A 19621-nucleotide genomic window follows, 5' to 3' on the forward strand; every position below is an offset into this window, starting at 1 on the left:
ATGGTGCACTGCTTCCCCCTCCTGAGATGTTGGATGGTGGACCAGAATTTCCTCGAAGCCATTGTGAAGTTGGCTTCGATGGCCTCACCAAACTTTTCCCACGTCCAAGTTTTTGCCGAGGCGACCGCTGAAGCCGCGTTCCATTTGGCCAGTCAATACCCATCAGCTGCCTCTGGAGTACCACAGGCGATAAAGGCCCGATAGGACTCCTTCAGCTTGATGGCATCCCTTACTGCCGGTGTCCACCAGCGAGTACCGCCACGACAGGGAACGACCACCATGCGGTCACAACTCTGAATGGCCGCTTCAACAATAGAGGCGCGGAACATGGTCCACTCGGACTCAATGTCCCCCGCTTACCCCTGGGCGTGGGAAAAGCTCCTTCTGACAGGGGATTCTGCCAGATGCTCCCACCATACCCTCACAATACGCTTGGGTCTTCCAGGTCAGACTGATGTCTTCCCCCACCATCGGAGCCAAACGTGGTTATCAGTTATCAGCTCTGCCCCTCTCTTCACCCGAGTGTCCAAATCCGATGATACAACCACAAAGTCAATCATTGAACTGCAGCCAAGGGTGTTCTGGTGCAAAGTCCCTGGTGCCAAGTCCTTCCACACACAGGCGACCCTCTCGTCCACCTGTGTGTGGAAGCAAGTCCGACTATATACAGTCGGAACTTCTCTGCTTCGCACACCGGCTCGGGCTCCTTCCCTGCAAGAGATCTGCCGTTTCACGTCCCTAGAGCTGTCTTCTGAAGCTGAGGATCGGACCACCAAGTTCTCCACTTTTGGCTGACGCCCGGCTCACAATACTCCCAATCCCTTTGGCCCCTCCCATAGGTGGTGAGCCAATGGGAAGGGGGACCCACGTTGCCTTTTCGGGCTATGCCCGGCCGGGTCCCATATGTATAGGCCCAGCCACCAGGCAATCGCCAATGAGGCCTGGCTCCAGAGAGGGGCCCCAGTGACCCGCGTCTGGGCAAGGGAAAATCATTCAATTATCTTATTCATTTATCTGGTCCCTCACCTAGGAACTGTTTGCCATGGGTGACACTGTCAGGGGCATAAAGCCCAGGCAACTTAGCTCAGAGGATCATTGGGACACACAAACACCTCCACCACGATAAGGTGACGGCTCATGGAGAGGATGTTCTGGCCTTATTTCAAGATTAAATTCATTGTTTTCTTCACAATTTTATACAGAGCACCCTGTAAGGACAAGCGTTTTTAATGATGATGATTATTATTATTATTCAAACTATATTTATTAAAAAATACAAAATGTAAATTTAGAGATTACATGTACATAAGTATTTGCAGCTTTTGCCATGAAGCTAAAATTTGAGCTCAGATGCATTCCGTTTCCAGTTGTTCATCCTTGAGATAATTCTACTGCTTAACAGTCAAATCATTTATGTAATAAATCGTGATTTCCTAAAAGGTCCGACAGTTAACGGTGCATGTCAAATAACAAACCAAGCATGAAGTCAAAGAAATTCTCTGGAGAACTTCGGCATACAATTATCTGGTGGCATGGATCCTGCTCTACTCTCAGCTATATTAAAAAATGTTCATGTCTTTTTGTGTATGTGTGTTTCTGTGCACATAGGGGAGACACACAACTTTGAGAATGCCTTTCAAATAAACAACATAAAGCTGTCCACTTTACCTCTGGCCTTCTACTCTGGGATGTATGCATACTCTGGATGGTAGGTATGAAGTGCTGGCTGATGGAGTTTTCACCGGGGAGGCGGTGTAAAAAAGAATATAAAAAATATTTTATATTCTTATATTTCGATTCTATAATCGAAAATGGGATATACAGTGTATATGTCGATTGCTCTCTCTCTCTTGTATACTGTATATATACAGTATATTTTTAAAAAATCCTTTTCTCACCCCTCAGGTGGTGTCCGTCCCTCATTCAGCTCGGGTCCTCTACCAAGGGGCCAGGAAGCTTGAGGGTTCTGCACAGTATCCTTGCTGTTCCCAGCACTGCACATTTCTGGACTCAGATGTCCGATGTTGTTCCCGGGATCTGTTGCAACCACTCCGGGGATGAGTGAGTGTGAGAGCCACTGTCCAGGATGAAACATCCAAGATCCATGAATACATCAAAGAGAAGGCTCCAACAGATGATGTACTCAGAGAATGTCTCAGACAATGGGGAACAGAGGATGAGGTGCTGGAAGAAGGACCATTTTTTTATTTTTTATCCTGGACTTAAATTATCCTCGGAAGAGGATAGTCTGAGCGTGGTTTTTCCCCCCCTCTCCTTACGCAGCGTTTTTCCTTTCTAAATTCATTGCGGGACAAATAAAGGATATCTTAATCTTAATCATGGGAGGACAAGCCCCTACACGGGATGTACCACCGGACCATAACTGAAGGGGCTGATCTCAAGAAGTCCTATCAGTGGCTAGAGAGGGCTGGCCTGAAGGATAGCACAGAGGCACTCATACTGGCTGCTTAGGAGCAGGCCCTGAGCACCAGAGCCATTAAGTACCAGATAGACCACACCAGACAAGACCCAAGGTGTAGGTTGTGCAAAGAGGCACCTGAGACGATCCAAGAGCCTGGAGCCAGTAACCCCCAAACTAGATGAGTGGTTGCAACAGATCCCGGGAACAACATCGGACATCTCAGTCCAGAAAAGCGCAGTGCTGGGAACAGCAAGGATACTGCGCAGAACCCTCAAGCTTCCTGGCCTCTGGTAGAGAACCCGAGCTGAATGCAGGACGGAACCACCCGAGGGGATGAGACGAGGATTTTTTTTTTATATACACGCACACGCACACGCACACGCACACACACACAGAGAAGTTGGTATTCCGTCAGTACTGACATCAGTGACAAACTGACACATGATGTCTTTTTTAAAAAAAAAAAAGAAGCCCGAAGCACAGACAGAAGTGGGGTTTTGTCAGTCTTGACTCTTCACATACTTTTTCTGCCACGTACTGAATTTGCCTTTCCCCCGTGAGACCACCCAAGGAAATAGCATGTATGATGTCCCGGTGCACTGAAGAAAATTCCGGCATCCTAGAGGCTAAAATTGAGGTGTGTGTGTGTAGTGATAGATAAACATAAATAACAACAGAATGCAATGATTTGCAAATCATGTTCAACCTATAATTAATTGAATATACCGTACTTCAATGACAAGATGTTTAATGTTCAAACTGATAAACGTCATTATAAGGCGCTTATCAATAAAATGTATTATTATTATTATTATTGTAAAGGGAACGTTGAGTGATGTCATCAAACAACTGTTTGGAACATCCCACAGGCTAACTGGGAACATTCATTCGTAATTTCATAATTTCTTGGAATTTTGTAGAAGTGATCCATCCATCCTTCCATCTTCCGATCCGCTTTATCCTCACGAGGGTCGCGGGGAATGCTGGAGCCTATCCCAGCTGTCTTTAGGCAGTAGGCGGGGCACACCCTGAACTGGTTGCCAGCCAATCGCAGGGCACGCATAGACAAACAACCATTTGCGCTCACACTCACACTTTGGGATAATATAGAGTGTACTGTTATCGCTACGTGTTGGATACTATAGGTATGTTAACGCAGGTCAACAGCAAGCCAAACTCATTTATTCATGAGCCAGGAAACTGAGCGTCTTGCTCCTTTATTACGGTCTTCTTGACGGCGTACAGTGAACAACTGTGACATCGACTCAATGAATTGCAGAGTGAAACTGAAATGAACAGATTTAAAACATGCATTAATATTGTGTACACAAATACAACACAAATCGTCAGGTGTTTAACAAGGACATAAATACAGCTCAAAATGTGACAAACAACGATAAACAATGCATTTTCGCAGCACCTTCGCATGCTAATTAGCTTGTTAGCACCGATTTAGCATTGTCGCTACGTCGTTAGCAACACTCTAAACTAGCGAATTTCCAATAACAATCTCTGAAACACATTTCTAAATAATGATAAACACGAGCAGACTTACAGCCATTGCTTTCGAAGGTGAAACGAAAGGAATATAACTCAGGAGGACCAGTTGACCAGGTATCTCACCTCTATTGAAAACTATCTCATCGCATTCGATAAGAGGTGGGAGGTCTGGACGTGGACCTCCACCTACTGGCTCAATTTGAAACCCTGTTGCTTTTCTGCCAAGCATTTCGGTCAGACCAGCGCACGTTCTCATCTGGTAAGTCAGGGGGCTACTCTTGATCCCGAAGAGCTTGAAGAATTCGGGACGAGCCAGCGAGCTATTGCTCTCATCGTCGAGGATTACATACATCTTAACGGATCGTTCTGGCTGGTCTTTTGGGAAAACACGAACGAGACATACCTTCGAGCAAGAGCGCGGCGGACTGCCTTTACCACAGATCTCAGTGCACCGTGACGTTACCTCTGGTGGTGTGTTGTCTTGGAGCTGAGGCTTTGGTTCCGGCGCGTTTTCCGGCTAAAGTTGTTGACTTGACTCAGGATGCATGACGCAGCAGTGTTTTTCGCTGTGACACTCCTCGCAGTTTAATTTCATGTTGCAGTCCTTTATTTGATGAAGGGGAGAACAGCAGCGGAAACATCTTCTGTATTCCTTGAGTATGTTCCTCCTTTCTTGTAGTGGTTTGGTCCGGAATGCTCTCCATTTAGCCAGAGGATGTGATTTATTATGAACGGGGCAGTAGCGTGTTAAATCATCCTCCTCTGTATTATCTAGAGTGGCTGTGTCAACCTCTGTTTTGTTTACTGTAAGAGGTGTTTTGTATATAGGTTGTTTGTATGGTGGTCTCTCACCTTTGGGGAAGGGTTGACTGCTGCAGATGGCAAAACTTGGATCGTTTCTTGCTTTAGCCTCATCTTGGACAAACTTGACAAAATATGCGAAGGGAGGGAACGACACGTCATATAGTTGTTTGTATTTTGAGCCTGTGTGAAGCCATCTTTCTTGGAGACTTAGAGGCAACTTTTCAACTATGGGCTTAACACCACGGGGTGTGTCGAGGTAAGCAAGGCCAGGGAGATAAGTCTCATCTTTAGCAACTTGTAGCTCCAAGAGCAGATCTCAGAGCTCCCTGAGTTTTAGGTCGTCTCTGTAAGGCGAAGGAAGTTGTCCAATTTTTTAAAGAGGGCGTTTTCCACTACTTCTGGTGTAGCGTAACACTCTTGGAGCCTGTCCCAGGACACCTGGAGGGCTGCTTGTGGGTTAGTGGTATATACAGCTCTGATTCTCTTCACGTGTTCTGAGGACTCTTTACCGAGCCACTTGACTAGGAGATCTAACTCCTGACTGCATGTGAGGCCAACATTTCCGGTTGCATTTATGAATGACGACTGCCATGCTCTAAAGTTTTCTGGGGTGTCGTCAAACTGAAATAGCCCCATTGTGATTAACTCTCTGCGTGCAAGGAACTTAGCAAAGTCTGCCATGGGTGGATCATTATTGGGGGAAGCGTGGTAGCTATGCTTCACATAGTCTCTTGGTATGTCAGGTGTTTCATCCTTTACAGAAGTTTTCTTGCGTACCGGAGGAGAGCGGTGTTGTTCGGGTGTCCTTGAGGTGAACGATTGTGTCCTTGCCGGTTGAACTGACTTCAGCTGGGTCTGGTGTTGCACGTACTCCATAGTTCGTTCTCTTACTGCTTGTAGTGGGACTGCACTCTTGACGCTTTCAGCTTTGCCATGTTCGATCGCTACAGCTGCTTCTAGGACTTCTGCTTTTGCTGTAGCGGCTGCCACTTCCTTCTCCATCTCCAGCAGATCTAGATCTGCCTCTAATGTTGCTTTTTCCAATTCCAGTTTGGCTTGTTGTTTCTTGATTTCCAATTGTTTTTTTCTGTATGAAGCTTTAGCATTTGTAGCTTCTGCAGAGGCTCTTGCCAAGATGGCTGCTTCTAGTACACTTGACTTTGAGGACAATATGGATGAGTGTTTGGATGATGCCTTCGATGATGCTTTGGCTTCGGAGTAAGCCATTTCTTCTTGGGCGTTGTCCATCGCTGCGTTGTGGTTCTTTCTTGCACCAACTGCTGATATGGCTTTTCACTGTACTGTTATCGCTACGTGTTGGATACTATAGGTATGTTAACGCAGGTCAACAGCAAGCCAAACTCATTTATTCATGAGCCAGGAAACTGAGCGTCTTGCTCCTTTATTACGGTCTTCTTGACGGCGTACAGTGAACAACTGTGACATCGACTCAATGAATTGCAGAGTGAAACTGAAATGAACAGATTTAAAACATGCATTAATATTGTGTACACAAATACAACACAAATCGTCAGGTGTTTAACAAGGACATAAATACAGCTCAAAATGTGACAAACAACAATAAACAATACATTTTCGCAGCACCTTCGCATGCTAATTAGCTTGTTAGCACCGATTTAGCATTGTCGCTTCGTCGTTAGCAACACTCTAAACTAGCGAATTTCCAATAACAATCTCTGAAACACATTTCTAAATAATGATAAACACGAGCAGACTTACAGCCATTGCTTTCGAAGGTGAAATGAAAGGAATATAACTCAGGAGGACCAGTTGCAACGATCACGGTCACGCTTTCTGTAATTAGTCGTCTGTTGAAACATGACGTCTGCTACCCACAATGCACCGCGATAACTAAATGAATATTCTAAACGGAATTACTATTAATGAAATGACCCAAAACTTTTACTGTGGGCAGAACATAGAGTGCGCCATTAACCTGCAATGCATGTTTTTGGAATGCGGGAGGAAACCGGAGTGTGGGAAAGCGGATCATAAAATGTCTGGACGAATAGGATGTATTCTGTTGTTATTAATGTTATAAACACAACTACATTGGAATGGAGTTGGACAGAAAAGGAGAGAGTGTCAGAGCGGGCAAAAAATAGTTCCCACGGTTTTGGTTCATCCATCCATCCATTATCTACCGCTTATCCGGGGCCGGGTCGCGGGGGCAACAGCTTTAGCAGGGAAGCCCAGACTTCCATCTCCCTAGCTACTTCTTCCAGCTCTCCCCGGGGGATCCCGAGTCGTTCCCAGGCAAGCTGGGTGACATAGTCTCTCCAGCGTGTCCTGGGTCTTCCTTGGGGTCTCCTCCCGGTGGGACATGACCGGAACACCTCACCGGGGAGGCGTTCAGGAGGCATCCGAATCAGATGCCCAAGCCACCTCATCTGGCTCCTCTCGATGTGGAGGAGAAGCGGGTCGACTCTGAGCCCCTCCCGGATGACCGAGCTTCTCACCTTATCTCTAAGGGAGAGCCCGGACACCCTGCGGAGAAAACTCATTTCAGCCGCTTGTATCCGGGATCTCGTTCTTTCGGTCACGACCCATAGCTCATGACCATAGGTGAGGGTTGGGACGTAGATCGACCGGTAAATTGAGAGCTTCGCCCTTTGGCTCAGCTCCTTCTTCACCACGACAGACCGATACAACGTCCGCATCACAGCAGACGCTGCACCGATCCGCCTGTCGATCTCGCGCTCCCTCCTGCCTTCACTCGTGAACAAGACCCCAAGATACTTAAACTCCTCCACTTGGGGCAAGATCTCCCCCCCGACCCGGAGGGGGCACTCCACCCTTTTCCGACTGAGGACCATGGTTTCAGATTTGGAGGTGCTGATTTTCATCCCAACCGCTTCACACTCGGCTGCGAAACGCTCCAGTGAGAGTTGGAGAGCCACGTTTGAAGGAGCCAACAGCACCACATCATCTGCAAAAAGCAGGGATGTAATACTGAGGCCCCCGAAACGGACCCCCTCAACGCTTCGGCTGCGCCTAGAAATTCTGTCCATAAAGGTTATGAACAGAATCGGCGACAAAGGGCAGCCTTGGTGGAGTCCTACGCCCACTGGAAACGCTTCCGACTTACTGCCGGCAATGCGAACCAAACTCTGACATCGGTGGTACAGTGACCGAACAGCCCGTATCAGGGGGTTCGGTACCCCATACTCACGAAGCACCCTCCACAGAACTCCCCGAGGGACACGGTCAAACGCCTTCTCCAAGTCCACAAAACACATGTAGACTGGTTGGGCGAATTCCCACATACCCTCGAGAACCCTGCTAAGGGTGTAGAGCTGGTCCACTGTTCCACAGCCGTGACGAAAACCACACTGCTCCTCCTCAATCTGAGGCTCGACTTCCTGACGGACCCTCCTCTCCAGCACCCCTGAATAGACCTTACCAGGGAGGCTGAGGAGTGTGATCCCTCTGTAGTTGGAACACACTCTCCGGTCCCCCTTTTTAAAAAGAGGGACAACCACCCCGGTCTGCCAATCCAGAGGCACTCTCCTCGTTGACCACGCGATGTTGCAGAGGCGTGTCAACCAGGACAGCCCCACAACATCCAGAACCTTGAGGAACTCCGGGCGGATCTCCTCCACCCCTGGGGCCTTGCCACCGAGGAGCTTTTTAACCACATCGGTGACTTCAACCACAGAGATAGGAGAGCCCACCTCAGAGTCCCCAGGCTCTGCTTCCTCCAAGGAAGGCGTGTTGTTGGAGTTGAGGAGGTCTTCGAAGTACTCTGCCCACCGGTTCACAACGTCCCGAGTCGAAGTCAGCAGCGCCCCATCCCCACTGTACACAGTGTTAGTGGTGCACTGCTTCCCCCTCCTGAGACGTCGGATGGTGGACCAGAATTTCCTCTAAGCCGTCCGGAAGTCGGCTTCCATGGCCTCATCGAACTCTTCCCACGCTCGGGTTTTTGCCTCGGCGACCACCGAAGCCGCGGTCCGCTTGGCCAGTCGATACCCGTCAGCTGCCTCTGGGGTCCCACAGGCCATAAAGGCTCGATAGGACTCCTTCTTCAGCTTGACGGCATCCCTTACTGCTGGTGTCCACCAGAGAGTACGGGGATTGCCGCCACGACAGGCACCAACCACCTTACGGCCACAACTCAGATTGGCCGCCTCAACAATAGAGGCACGGAACATGGTCCACTCGGGCTCAATGTCCCCCGCCTCCCCCGGAACATGGGAAAAGCTCTGTCGGAGGTGGGAGTTGAAACTCCTTCTGACAGGGGATTCCGCCAGACGCTCCCAACAAACCCTCACTATACGTTTGGGTCTGCCAGGACGGACTGGCATCTTCCCCCACCATCGGAGCCTACTCACCACCAGGTGGTGATCAGTTGACAGCTCCGCCCCTCTCTTCACCCGAGTGTCCAGAACATGCGGCCGCAAATCCGATGATACAACTACAAAGTCGATCATCGAACTGCGGCCTAGGGTGTCCTGGTGCCAAGTGCACATATGGACACCCTTATGTTTGAACAAGGTGTTCGTTATGGACAATCCGTGACAAGCACAGAAGTCCAATAACAAAACACCACTCGGGTTCTGATCGGGGGGGCCGTTCCTCCCAATCACGCCCCTCCAGGTCTCACTGTCATTGCCCACGTGAGCATTGAAGTCCCCCAGGAGAACAAGGGAGTCCCCAGCAGGAGCACTCTCCAGCACACCCTCCAAGGATTCCAAAAAGGGTGGGTGTGCTGAGCTGCTGTTTGGTGCATATGCACAAACAACAGTCAGGACCCGTCCACCCACCCGAAGGCGGAGGGAGGCAACCCTCTTGTCTACCGGTGTGAACCCCAATGTACAGGCACTGAGCCGGGGGGCAATGAGTATGCCCACACCTGCTCTGCGCCTCTCACCGTGAGCAACTCCAGAGTGGAAGAGAGTCATACCCCTCTCGAGAGAACTGGTACCAGAACCCAGGCTGTGTGTGGAGGCAAGTCCGACTATATCCAGTCGGAAATTCTCTGCCTCACACACCAGCTCGGGCTCCTTCCCTGCCAGAGAGGTGACATTCCATCTCCCAAGAGCTAGCTTCTGTAGCCGAGGATCGGACCGCCAGGGTCCCCGCCTTTGGCTGCCGCCCAGCTCACATTGCACCCGACCCCTTTGGCCCCTCTCATGGGTGGTGAGCCCATGGGAAGGGGGACCCACGTTGCCTCTTCGGGCTGTGCCCGGCCGGGCCCCATGGGTGTAAGCCCGGCCACCAGGCGCCTGCCAACGAGCCCCACCTCCAGGCCTGGCTCCAGAGGGGGGCCCCGGTGACCCGCGTCCGGGCAAGGGAAACCTAGATCCATTTATTTCGATCATCATTGGGGTCTTTGAGCCGTGCTTTGTCTGGACCCTCACCTAGAACCTGTTTGCCATGGGTGACCCTGCCAGGGGCATAAAGCCCCAGACAACTTAGCTTCTAGGATCATTGGGACACACAAACCCCTCCACCACTGTAAGGTGACGACTCACGGAGGGGGTTTTTGGAATACCAGGTTTTGGTTGTTTTAAAATTAATTCATTTTCAAACATCCTTTTTCCTGAACAGGGTTTGCCGGTGTTGCTTGACCCTGCCTGGTATAAGGGAGACTACACACCAAATTGGTTGCCTGTCAGTCGTAGGGCACATACAGAGACAAACAACCATTCACACCTACATCCACACCCCAACCAAGTGGGAGCCAATCACACACTGCCCGCACATGAATCAGGCGAATGTACCACAGCACCATCAGTGACCACTATGTAATCATTATTAAGTATTTCACTGGATATACACTTGTGGATGTTTCACATTTCAACTCTGAGAACTTTAATGATCCCACATCAGCAAAATTCACAGGTTGCAGCAGAAAATAATACAACATTATGTCAAGAACAAGTACCATATTAAACCAAGTGAGAGGGCGAAAAAAAAAAAAAGAATTCTTGTAAAGAGCAGACTAAAAGCCCCACTCTGGATTTGGACCATAAGTGGCAGATGCAGTCTGTAGTGCTGAGGTATTAAGTTTACATTATGTTTGGAGTTTGTGACAATTGTACTTTGTATGCCACCAAACACATACGTTGCTAATCATACAGGTGATGTGTTTTCCAGGTTCTATCTCAATTTTGTTACAGAAGAAATTCATAATCCTGAGAGGTAAGTTTACATATCTGTTTTAAATGGAAATAAATGCTCACCATGGAGCCCACACTTGGTCAGCTGCTAAATCACTTACTTAAAGGCCAAAACTGAGACATGCATTTCTGTTGGATTCAAGAGAAAAAATATATACTGTATATGTTATGCTCCTTATTTTTTGTACAGTTCTTTTATCATTTCCCTTTGTTTAACCGCATAAAAAAACTCATTGAGCTATAAAATGTTCAAGAGTGGCCTGGCTGAGGGAGCAAATACATGGTTCCAACAATCAAAGAATTCTCATAACCACATACTATGTGATTTGTACACACAATCCGAAACATATCAATACAAAATAATTCTACAACAAATTTGCTCATTTTAAAAGCAGTCACTTTGTCCAATACCATACATTTCACATTCTTTTTCAATTATTTTAATCCTCCCAGAGTAATAAATTTTGACAAGTTCAGATCCTTTTGTAAATTATTCAATGAAAAGGGAGCAGCATGTTTGAAAGACCCTTGGAACTGACATTTGATTTAAAGCACAAAACCGCTGTTGGTTTTTACCCAAGCATGCACACAGATTCATGGGAAGATCACAATAATAAGAAAAAATATTTTTGGAATAGGCCCACGGGCTACTCATGTAGTCCTTGAGGGCTCCCTGGAGCCCGCAGGCACCACGTTGATGACTGCTCCAGTGGTTCAACAATAAATGACTGTCATGTGCATAAAAATGAAAACAGGCATTTGACACACAGAGATCAATTAACTAGATGGAACATCACAGTGTACCTATAGCAGATCCATGAGGGACCCCTTTAGAAACACGAAGAAAAGAAGCAGACAATATCACAAAATGTGCAGATTCTTTCTGACAAATGATTTGAGAACCAGCCAACAGCAACAGTAAGTTTAGGGCAGTATTGTTTTTATTTTTATTTTCTAACTATCCAGTGCCTCAATAATGTCATTAACTACCCTCATTCAAACGTTTGCAAGAATGCAGAGCTTCAAAGTTCGCCTGTAATTATTATACTCCCTTATTTCCACACAGGATTGAGGCCAAATGAGTCTGAAAATTAGCCTCTCGAGTGGTCAACATTTTCAGGTGGTGAAGTTGAATTTGTGTGCATAGCTCAAATAAGTATCATGAAGAGAAAAAGTGTTAATTCAAGCAATTTAGAATTACAGATTTGTCTGAAATGCTTTGTGAGTTGGAGGTTCATTGCTTTGTATTTTCCCATCGGTTGATTTTAACCATCCATCCATTTTCTGAAGCGCTTTCTCCTCACAAGGGTAGCGGAGCGTGCTGGAGCCTATCCCAGCTATCTTCGGGCAGTAGGCGGGGGACACCCTGAACCGGTTGCCAGCTAATCACAGGGCACACAGAGACGAACAACCATCCGCGCTCAAACTGCTATGCTTGTTAATTTTTTGGGAGGGGGAATATGGGAAGAAACCGCAGTACACAGGCCTGGGGAGAACATGCAAACTCCACACAGGGAGGCTGGAGATAGGATCGAACCCACAACCACTGCACTGTGAGGTCGACGTGGTAACTCGGTTGATTTTATTGCTTTCCATAATTTATTTAGCTCATTTGGTGAGTTTTAGATTATTACTCATATTCTGCCTTTTTAAAAGACAGGTATAGGGATTCTTGAGACGTCTGAAACTCATCCAATTATCTTAAGACCTTGATTTCCTCGCATTAGCCCAAGCAACATCACTTCTTTAAAAAGTGCTTTAAAAAGTCGAGACAGCTCACGGGGAAAAACAAGGATTGGAGCGGGTGGCCTTTGACTCTGTATTTGCGATAGGATGCAGGTTTGTTGATAATCTCAGAGAAATATTTCCAAGCCATTTTCACTTGGTCTATAAGGGGCATCTTGTTTATGTCAAAACTCTGCAAGTCATGATAAAAAGCTTCCTTACAGAAATGTTGAAATTCAAACACCATTTATAGTCATGTTCTGCAAAATTCTAATTGTTTGTCTCTATAATGCAGCGATCACACATGATTAGCAAACATGCCAACATCAGAATACTTCTAAGGAACATTTCTTTAAAAGAAATCAGTGAAGGAGGATTTTTTTTGTTAACTTTTCTTTTGATAGCGGCGCTATGTTGAGAGGGAAGAAATTTCATCTGTGCTGTATGTTCCACATACAGTACACATACAGTACAATCCAATCAATGGCTGTTTAGCATTTGGATGCATTGGGCAACTGATTAATTTTGTAAGGTCAGATGAATCAGAAATTGAATGAAAATGGTTGGAGAAGACAGTTCAAGTTAAAATCACCCAGAAGAAGAATCGCTTGAAAATGTTACATTGTAATAAATCCAACAACAAAGTATCTTCTCAACCCCTCTAAAAGGAACCAAAACAATTCTGAGAACAAACTGACATGAACTTTAGTACATGAGTATAACAGTGAACGCTTATGTTTCAGGACACTGCCCTTGGCTATCTGTATCTCCATGGCAATTGTGACAACCTGCTACGTGCTGATTAATGTGGCCTACTACACTGTAATGTCAGTTGAGGAGGTCCTGGCCTCAGAAGCAGTTGCTGTGGTAAACACTGAAATACAAACTCAAATCCATTTGGTGTAATTGCACTTTATTTTATAGGTACACTGAGTGTACCTATTGTTTGAGGATGTGTGTAATACACTCATCCTCAAACAATTGTGTCAATCAAATATGTGCATTATTTACTGAGAAATTGTTTGAAAAAAAAATCTCATCTCATCTCATGTTAGCAAAATAATTCCAGTGTCCTGCATCTGTTTCCACGATGTGCATGCTGTTTTCCCCTTGTGTCACTCCACTCCACAATGTTTCGTTGAAATCAGATGTTCTACTCTTTGTCATTAACAAACAATGATTATGGGCTGCTTATACAGGGTGACCCAAAAAACGGACCCCAACTCTAATTAGGCCCCGTTTCTCAGTGTTTTGTCCGAATGAAATGAAACTTTGGCCATAACTAGTTTATTATATTCAAAACATCACATCAAAACACTAGGGTCTTTGACCTTTTTTCTCCGTTCTACAGCATACAGCATTTAGCTCCATGCATTTCTTGAGGCGCAGCACGACATTGTCCATGACATTCTTACAGACAGAATTGGCAATGGCTCTCATCTCCACCCTTATGGCTTTCTTGAGTTGTGTGATGATTCTGGGTTTCCCTGTGTATACTCTGTCCTTAAGATAGCCCCAAAGAAAAAATCTGTGGGGCTTAGGTCCGGGCTATGGTGTGAACACCAAAATCAGTCTTGAGACTGATCACTCGGCCCCTAAAGTTCTCTTTCAGCCAATCTCGGGACAGGTTTGAGGTGTGAGAACTTGCTCCATCTTGCTAGAACCTGAAAGAGGCATCATTGGACCAATCTTCATCGAAGAGTCTTGCGCAGCAGCGACAGTCACCAAGGAGCGGTATGTGGAGGTCCTCAAAACCTTCAAGAATGAGCTCCAGACCATCTACCCGTCACTCATGATCAAGTTCTGGTTTCAGCAAGATGGATTTTCTTTCGGGCTATCTTAAGGACAGAGTCTACGCAGGGAAACCCAGAACCATCACGGAACTCAAGGTAGCCATCAGGGAGCAGATGATTTTAGCTGTACTGTCCTTGGCTGAGATAGTCCTTCCCTCTCTTGTCCCGTTTGCCATTTCTCTGCAATCATTTGGGCTGTGGTCTTTTCAGATCTTCCAGAAGTTTATTATTGGGCAGAGGTACAATGGAATTGCCAAAGTGTCTTTTCATTTAAGAGGCAAACCAATATTAAAATTCAGACAGTCATGAGGCGAAACACTCATGCGTGTTTGGCCTTAGCAAATCTTGTCAAAACACTGAGCATCTAAAGCCTTTGCTATTGGTTAGCTGACAGTCTCAGCCTGGAATCAATTCACTCACGTTCTGTTCTGTCTCATGACATTTTTGTTCAACCAGCATCAAAGAACTGGTCTAGTTCAATTTGGGTGATTCCATCCATATGTAGTACAGGTATATTGTTGGCCACATAGGATTCGGTAATTGCCAAAGTCATATTTCAATGCTTTTAGAAAACCAGAAAAAGCAATTGTGCTTTTCTAGTAGAAAACACGCTATTTTTTCACTGATATTGGAACAAAACACTCAACCAGATGTGTGCTGTCAGGTTGGTTCAAAGGAGGAGGAGGTTAACCAAAAGGAGGAGACAGGAGACTCGATTCTGGTACCAGGAGGGAAAGAGGAGAAGCGTTCGGTTTCAGTTCTCCACACGTAACCCTAACGATCTCCCCCTTCACCTCCTCATTTATTGGGAAAAGCTACTACATAGGTGTGTCCAACCTAAAGGGCGGGGGCTGTTGAACACACACTGAACTTGTTTGACTATTTGTGTGTATGTGAGTGCAATTTACGTACATGTGTGCAAATAGACATAAACATCCCGTTGCAGCTGGTGTTGATGTCTCCATTCACGGTTCAGCCTTGCTCGCTGTTTAGTCTTAACAGTTATCTCTTCCCAGCCACGTCCTCGGAAAGGTGGTTGCGACCCTAACTTCTCACACAGTACAGCAAGCAAAAGTGAGCACATAATGAAGAACATATAATGATTATAGATGTGAGTAAATAATAAAGGATAAATCTTTATTGAAAGCATAAGCGTTCTTCATTGCAGGCAAAGCCAACTAATGATTGCAAGCATAAGCGTTCTTAAGCATAACATACTCAACTTCCATCATCACCTTACGTCTCACCATCAATATTTTCACTTGCCTGTCACCCACTATAAGTATCCAAAACTCTCTGTGTCACCACACCCATACTCAACCATTTTATTTCTTTACCTGATTTACACATACTTCATGTAGCGCCGGTTGAAATTATGAAGCTGAAGTGGTGTTAGGAATTATAATAAAAACAGTTTCAATTACAAGTACCGGTAATTATAATAGATGCCATACAAACCTTCTACACTGCAAAAGCCAGAAAACAACACAAACAAGACTCCATGAGTCGCGCCAAGAGTCACGCATATATACACACCCACACGCAAAGACTAATCCAACACATATTCGCAGACACAACCCTACAGACAAACCAAAATATTCACCTTACTACCGCTCACAACCAAGTTAAGCACATCCAAACTTTTAATTTTGTCATCCGCGAGAAGACTTCACTCCATCCAAATATCGATACAGTATACACCATCAATTTACTGTCAAACAAGCCGCCATCCAAACTTGTTGCTCCTCAGCTCCATTTAGATGATATGATTTTCGCAGATCCTCCATTTCCTGGACAAATTGTACCACGTCAATTTTATGTGATGTAATGCCGTCTACGGCTTTTTTTTACATCTTCTTGTGTCCATGTTCTATAAACAAGAATGACAGGCGACTCATCTTTTATGTCTGGATTTGCAACTTCAATCATGGGAAAAGCGTCTCGTACCTCACTCCCGGATGAGTCAATCTTCGTCGCAGCAGGGGAAAAAACACTACTCCAATTTTTTGAAAATTCCACTCCCAAATCTCCTTTTCCCGGATGGCCCCCTCTGTAAGAGGGTGGAGAGGATGGTGGAAAAGGAGGAGATGTCGGAAGAGTCGGATATAACGGTGGCGTATTTTTCTATCCACGTATCTAAATGTTTTATCTTCGAAGGACATTGGCTCTCTACGAATCTCCAGTCCTTACATGTTAACTTCTTTTTGGGATCACCTCTCTCCACGGTCTTACTATTATGAACCCCCATTTGCGAATTAGGGGGTGGAACTTTGAGAATTTGAGAATTTTTTGTTTAGAGTCAGCGATTTACCTAGGGTAAGTAGGCTGACTATTCCCTTGAACAGGGTGGCAATTTCTCCGACTGAGGTAATTTCCAACCTTCTACCACCAAGGTGGCGGGAAATTCTTGCCTCTGCTTCCTCAGACAGTTGCCACAACAAATGTCCTGTTCAGATGAGGTAGCGAACCTCCACTCACACAGTTACACAGTCATACATTTATGCGCATTTAATTTGGTTTTATCCTATTACCTTGACCAGAGGTAACGCACTATATAGACATTATTATTATAAATGTCCCCACTGTGGGACGAATAAAGGATATCTTATCTTATTTATACCCGGGGTTTAACACACATTATTTACACACGGAGTTTAAGCACGTGCAGGACACCGTCGCCCTCATCAGTTTAGAGACTTGCATGGTCTGTATGCCTGATAGGGACTAGTATGGCTCAGGGCTTTGCGGCTTAAAAAGACCTCGTCTTTTTGCCGGCGCGCAAACACTCAATCACCGTTGAAAGAGTTCCTTCTCAACAAACCCCTCTCAGGCTCACACAGGGTCTCGAACCAAGCGTTCGAACCAAACTACAACACCTGCCCTGAGAGTGTTTCAATTGAAAACAGGTTTAAAGACCCCGACCTCCGTCTTTACAAACCCGGCGCGCAAACACTCCTCGAGTGTCGATGCGGAGTTTAAGTACGTACAGGACACCGCCGCCCTACTTACCAAGAGTAGTCCTCTCTCCTCTGGGATTCGCTTCAACCCTCAGCCCCCAGACAAGGAGCCGAAACCCAGTCCCAGAAAGGGTGTCTTTGCCGTGGCCACGGTCTTCCTGGCCGTCGACTCAGCGTCTGGAGGCGTCAGGTATGTTGCGATCCCGGACGAGCCCCCAAAAATGTCAGGTTGGTCCAAATTGACACTCAGGAATAACCAAAAGGAGGAGACAGGAGACTCGATTCTGGTACCAGGAGGGAAAGAGGAGAAGCGTTCGGTTTCAGTTCTCCACACGTAACCCTAACGATCTCCCCCTTCACCTCCTCATTTATTGGGAAAAGCTACTACATAGGTGTGTCCAACCTAAAGGGCGGGGGCTGTTGAACACACACTGAACTTGTTTGACTATGTTTGTGTATGTGAGTGCAATTTACGTACATGTGTGCAAATAGACATAAACATCCCGTTGCAGCTGGTGTTGATGTCTCCATTCACGGTTCAGCCTTGCTCGCTGTTTAGTCTTAACAGTTATCTCTTCCCAGCCACGTCCTCGGAAAGGTGGTTGCGACCCTAACTTCTCACACAGTACAGCAAGCAAAAGTGAGCACATAATGAAGAACATATAATGATTATAGATGTGAGTAAATAATAAAGGATAAATCTTTATTGAAAGCATAAGCGTTCTTCATTGCAGGCAAAGCCAACTAATGATTGCAAGCATAAGCGTTCTTCTTTGCAAGCAAAATCAAACTATACTGACAGGCAGAAGCATTCTTCATTGCGAGCATAAAATGACGACACGAGAATCAACCGAATAATACGTGAATGTATGATTACTAAACAATAATAAATCCAACATGTGCACAATGAGCAAAAGGACAAAGACAACCAGAGTACCAGGAAAAAAACTCACATAGGCACCGGGAGAACATACAAACTCCACACAGGGAGGACGGTTCCGGATACGAACCCATGATCTCTGCACTGTGTGGCGGCAGTGCTAACCAGTTAACCACTCTGACGTCCTCCAAAGTCTGTCATCCATCCACACGTTTTCTGATCCGCTTATCCTCACAAAGGTCGCCGAGCATGCTGGAGTCTACCCCAGTTGTCTTAAGGCAGTCGGCGGGGTACACATAGGCGTACAAATATCCACACTCACACTCGCACCGAGGGACAATTTAGAGTGTTCCATTAACCTGACATGCATGTTTTTAGAATGTGGGAGGAAACCAGAGTACCCAGAGGAAACATGGGAGAAGATGCAAACTTCACACAGGAAAGCTTGAACCCTGCACCTCTGCACTGTGAGGCCAACGCGCTAACTCGTCGACCACTGGGTCGCCTTCTCCAAAACAAATGAATAACAATCTAAATGCAGCCTAATATAACAATTTGGCCCAAAATGACTTTGGCAATTAGCAATGTATCAAACAATATGTATATTGTTTGATACATACACATCCGGGGCCGGGTCGAGGGGGCAACAGCTTTAGCAGGGAAGCCCAGACTTCCCTCTCCCTAGCTACTTCTTCCAGCTCTCCCCGGGGGATCCCGAGTCGTTCCCAGGCAAGCTGGGTGACAGTCTCTCCAGCGTGTCCTGGGTCTTCCTCGGGGTCTCCTCCCGGTGGGACATGACCGGAACACCTCACCAGGGAGGCGCTCAGGAGGCATCCGAATCAGATGCCCAAGCCACCTCATCTGGCTCCTCTCGATGTGGAGGAGAAGCGGCTCGACTCTGAGCCCCTCCCGGATGACTGAGCTTCTCACCTCATCTCTAAGGGAGAGCCCGGACACCCTGCGGAGAAAACTCATTTCAGCCGCTTGTGTCCGGGATCTCGTTCTTTCGGTCACGACCCATAGCTCGTGACCATAGATGAGGGTTGGGACGTAGATCGATCGGTAAATTGAGAGCTTCGCCCTTTGGCTCAGCTCCTTCTTCACCACGACAGACCGATACAACGTCCGCATCACAGCAGACGCTGCACCGATCCGCCTGTCAATCTCCCGCTCCCTCCTACCCCCACTCGTGAACAAGACCCCAAGATACTTGAACTCCTCCACTTGGGGCAAGATCTCCTCCCCGACCCGGAGGGGGCACTCCACCCTTTTCCGACTGAGGACCATGGTTTCAGATTTGGAGGTGCTGATTTTCATCCCAACCGCTTCACACTCGGCTGTGAAACGCTCCAGTGAGAGTTGGAGAGCCCCGTTTGAAGGAGCCAACAGCACCA

General features: G+C 46.6%; 2 protein-coding genes across 2 annotated transcripts in view; one reads left to right on the forward strand and one right to left on the reverse strand.

The window, feature by feature from the left end:
* LOC127596862 (cystine/glutamate transporter-like) overlaps nucleotides 1–19621 on the forward strand; it is a 123801-nt gene that overhangs the window by 78670 nt on the left and 25510 nt on the right. The window contains exons 5-7 of the mRNA XM_052059832.1: nucleotides 1609–1708; nucleotides 10850–10894; nucleotides 13341–13464. Coding sequence (XP_051915792.1) covers nucleotides 1609–1708; nucleotides 10850–10894; nucleotides 13341–13464 — 269 coding nt within the window. The remainder of the gene's footprint in view (nucleotides 1–1608; nucleotides 1709–10849; nucleotides 10895–13340; nucleotides 13465–19621) is intronic.
* On the reverse strand, nucleotides 4274–6568 carry LOC127597357 (uncharacterized). The gene is made up of 2 exons (XM_052060346.1): nucleotides 6467–6568; nucleotides 4274–6197 (listed from the first exon to the last, which is right to left on the reverse strand). The coding sequence occupies exon 2, from the start codon at nucleotides 5972–5974 to the stop codon at nucleotides 5060–5062; it is 915 nt and encodes a 304-aa protein (XP_051916306.1). The 5' UTR covers nucleotides 5975–6197; nucleotides 6467–6568; the 3' UTR covers nucleotides 4274–5059.

The sequence above is a fragment of the Hippocampus zosterae genome, chromosome 1 (assembly GCF_025434085.1).
Source record: "Hippocampus zosterae strain Florida chromosome 1, ASM2543408v3, whole genome shotgun sequence".
Lineage (NCBI taxonomy): Eukaryota > Metazoa > Chordata > Actinopteri > Syngnathiformes > Syngnathidae > Hippocampus > Hippocampus zosterae.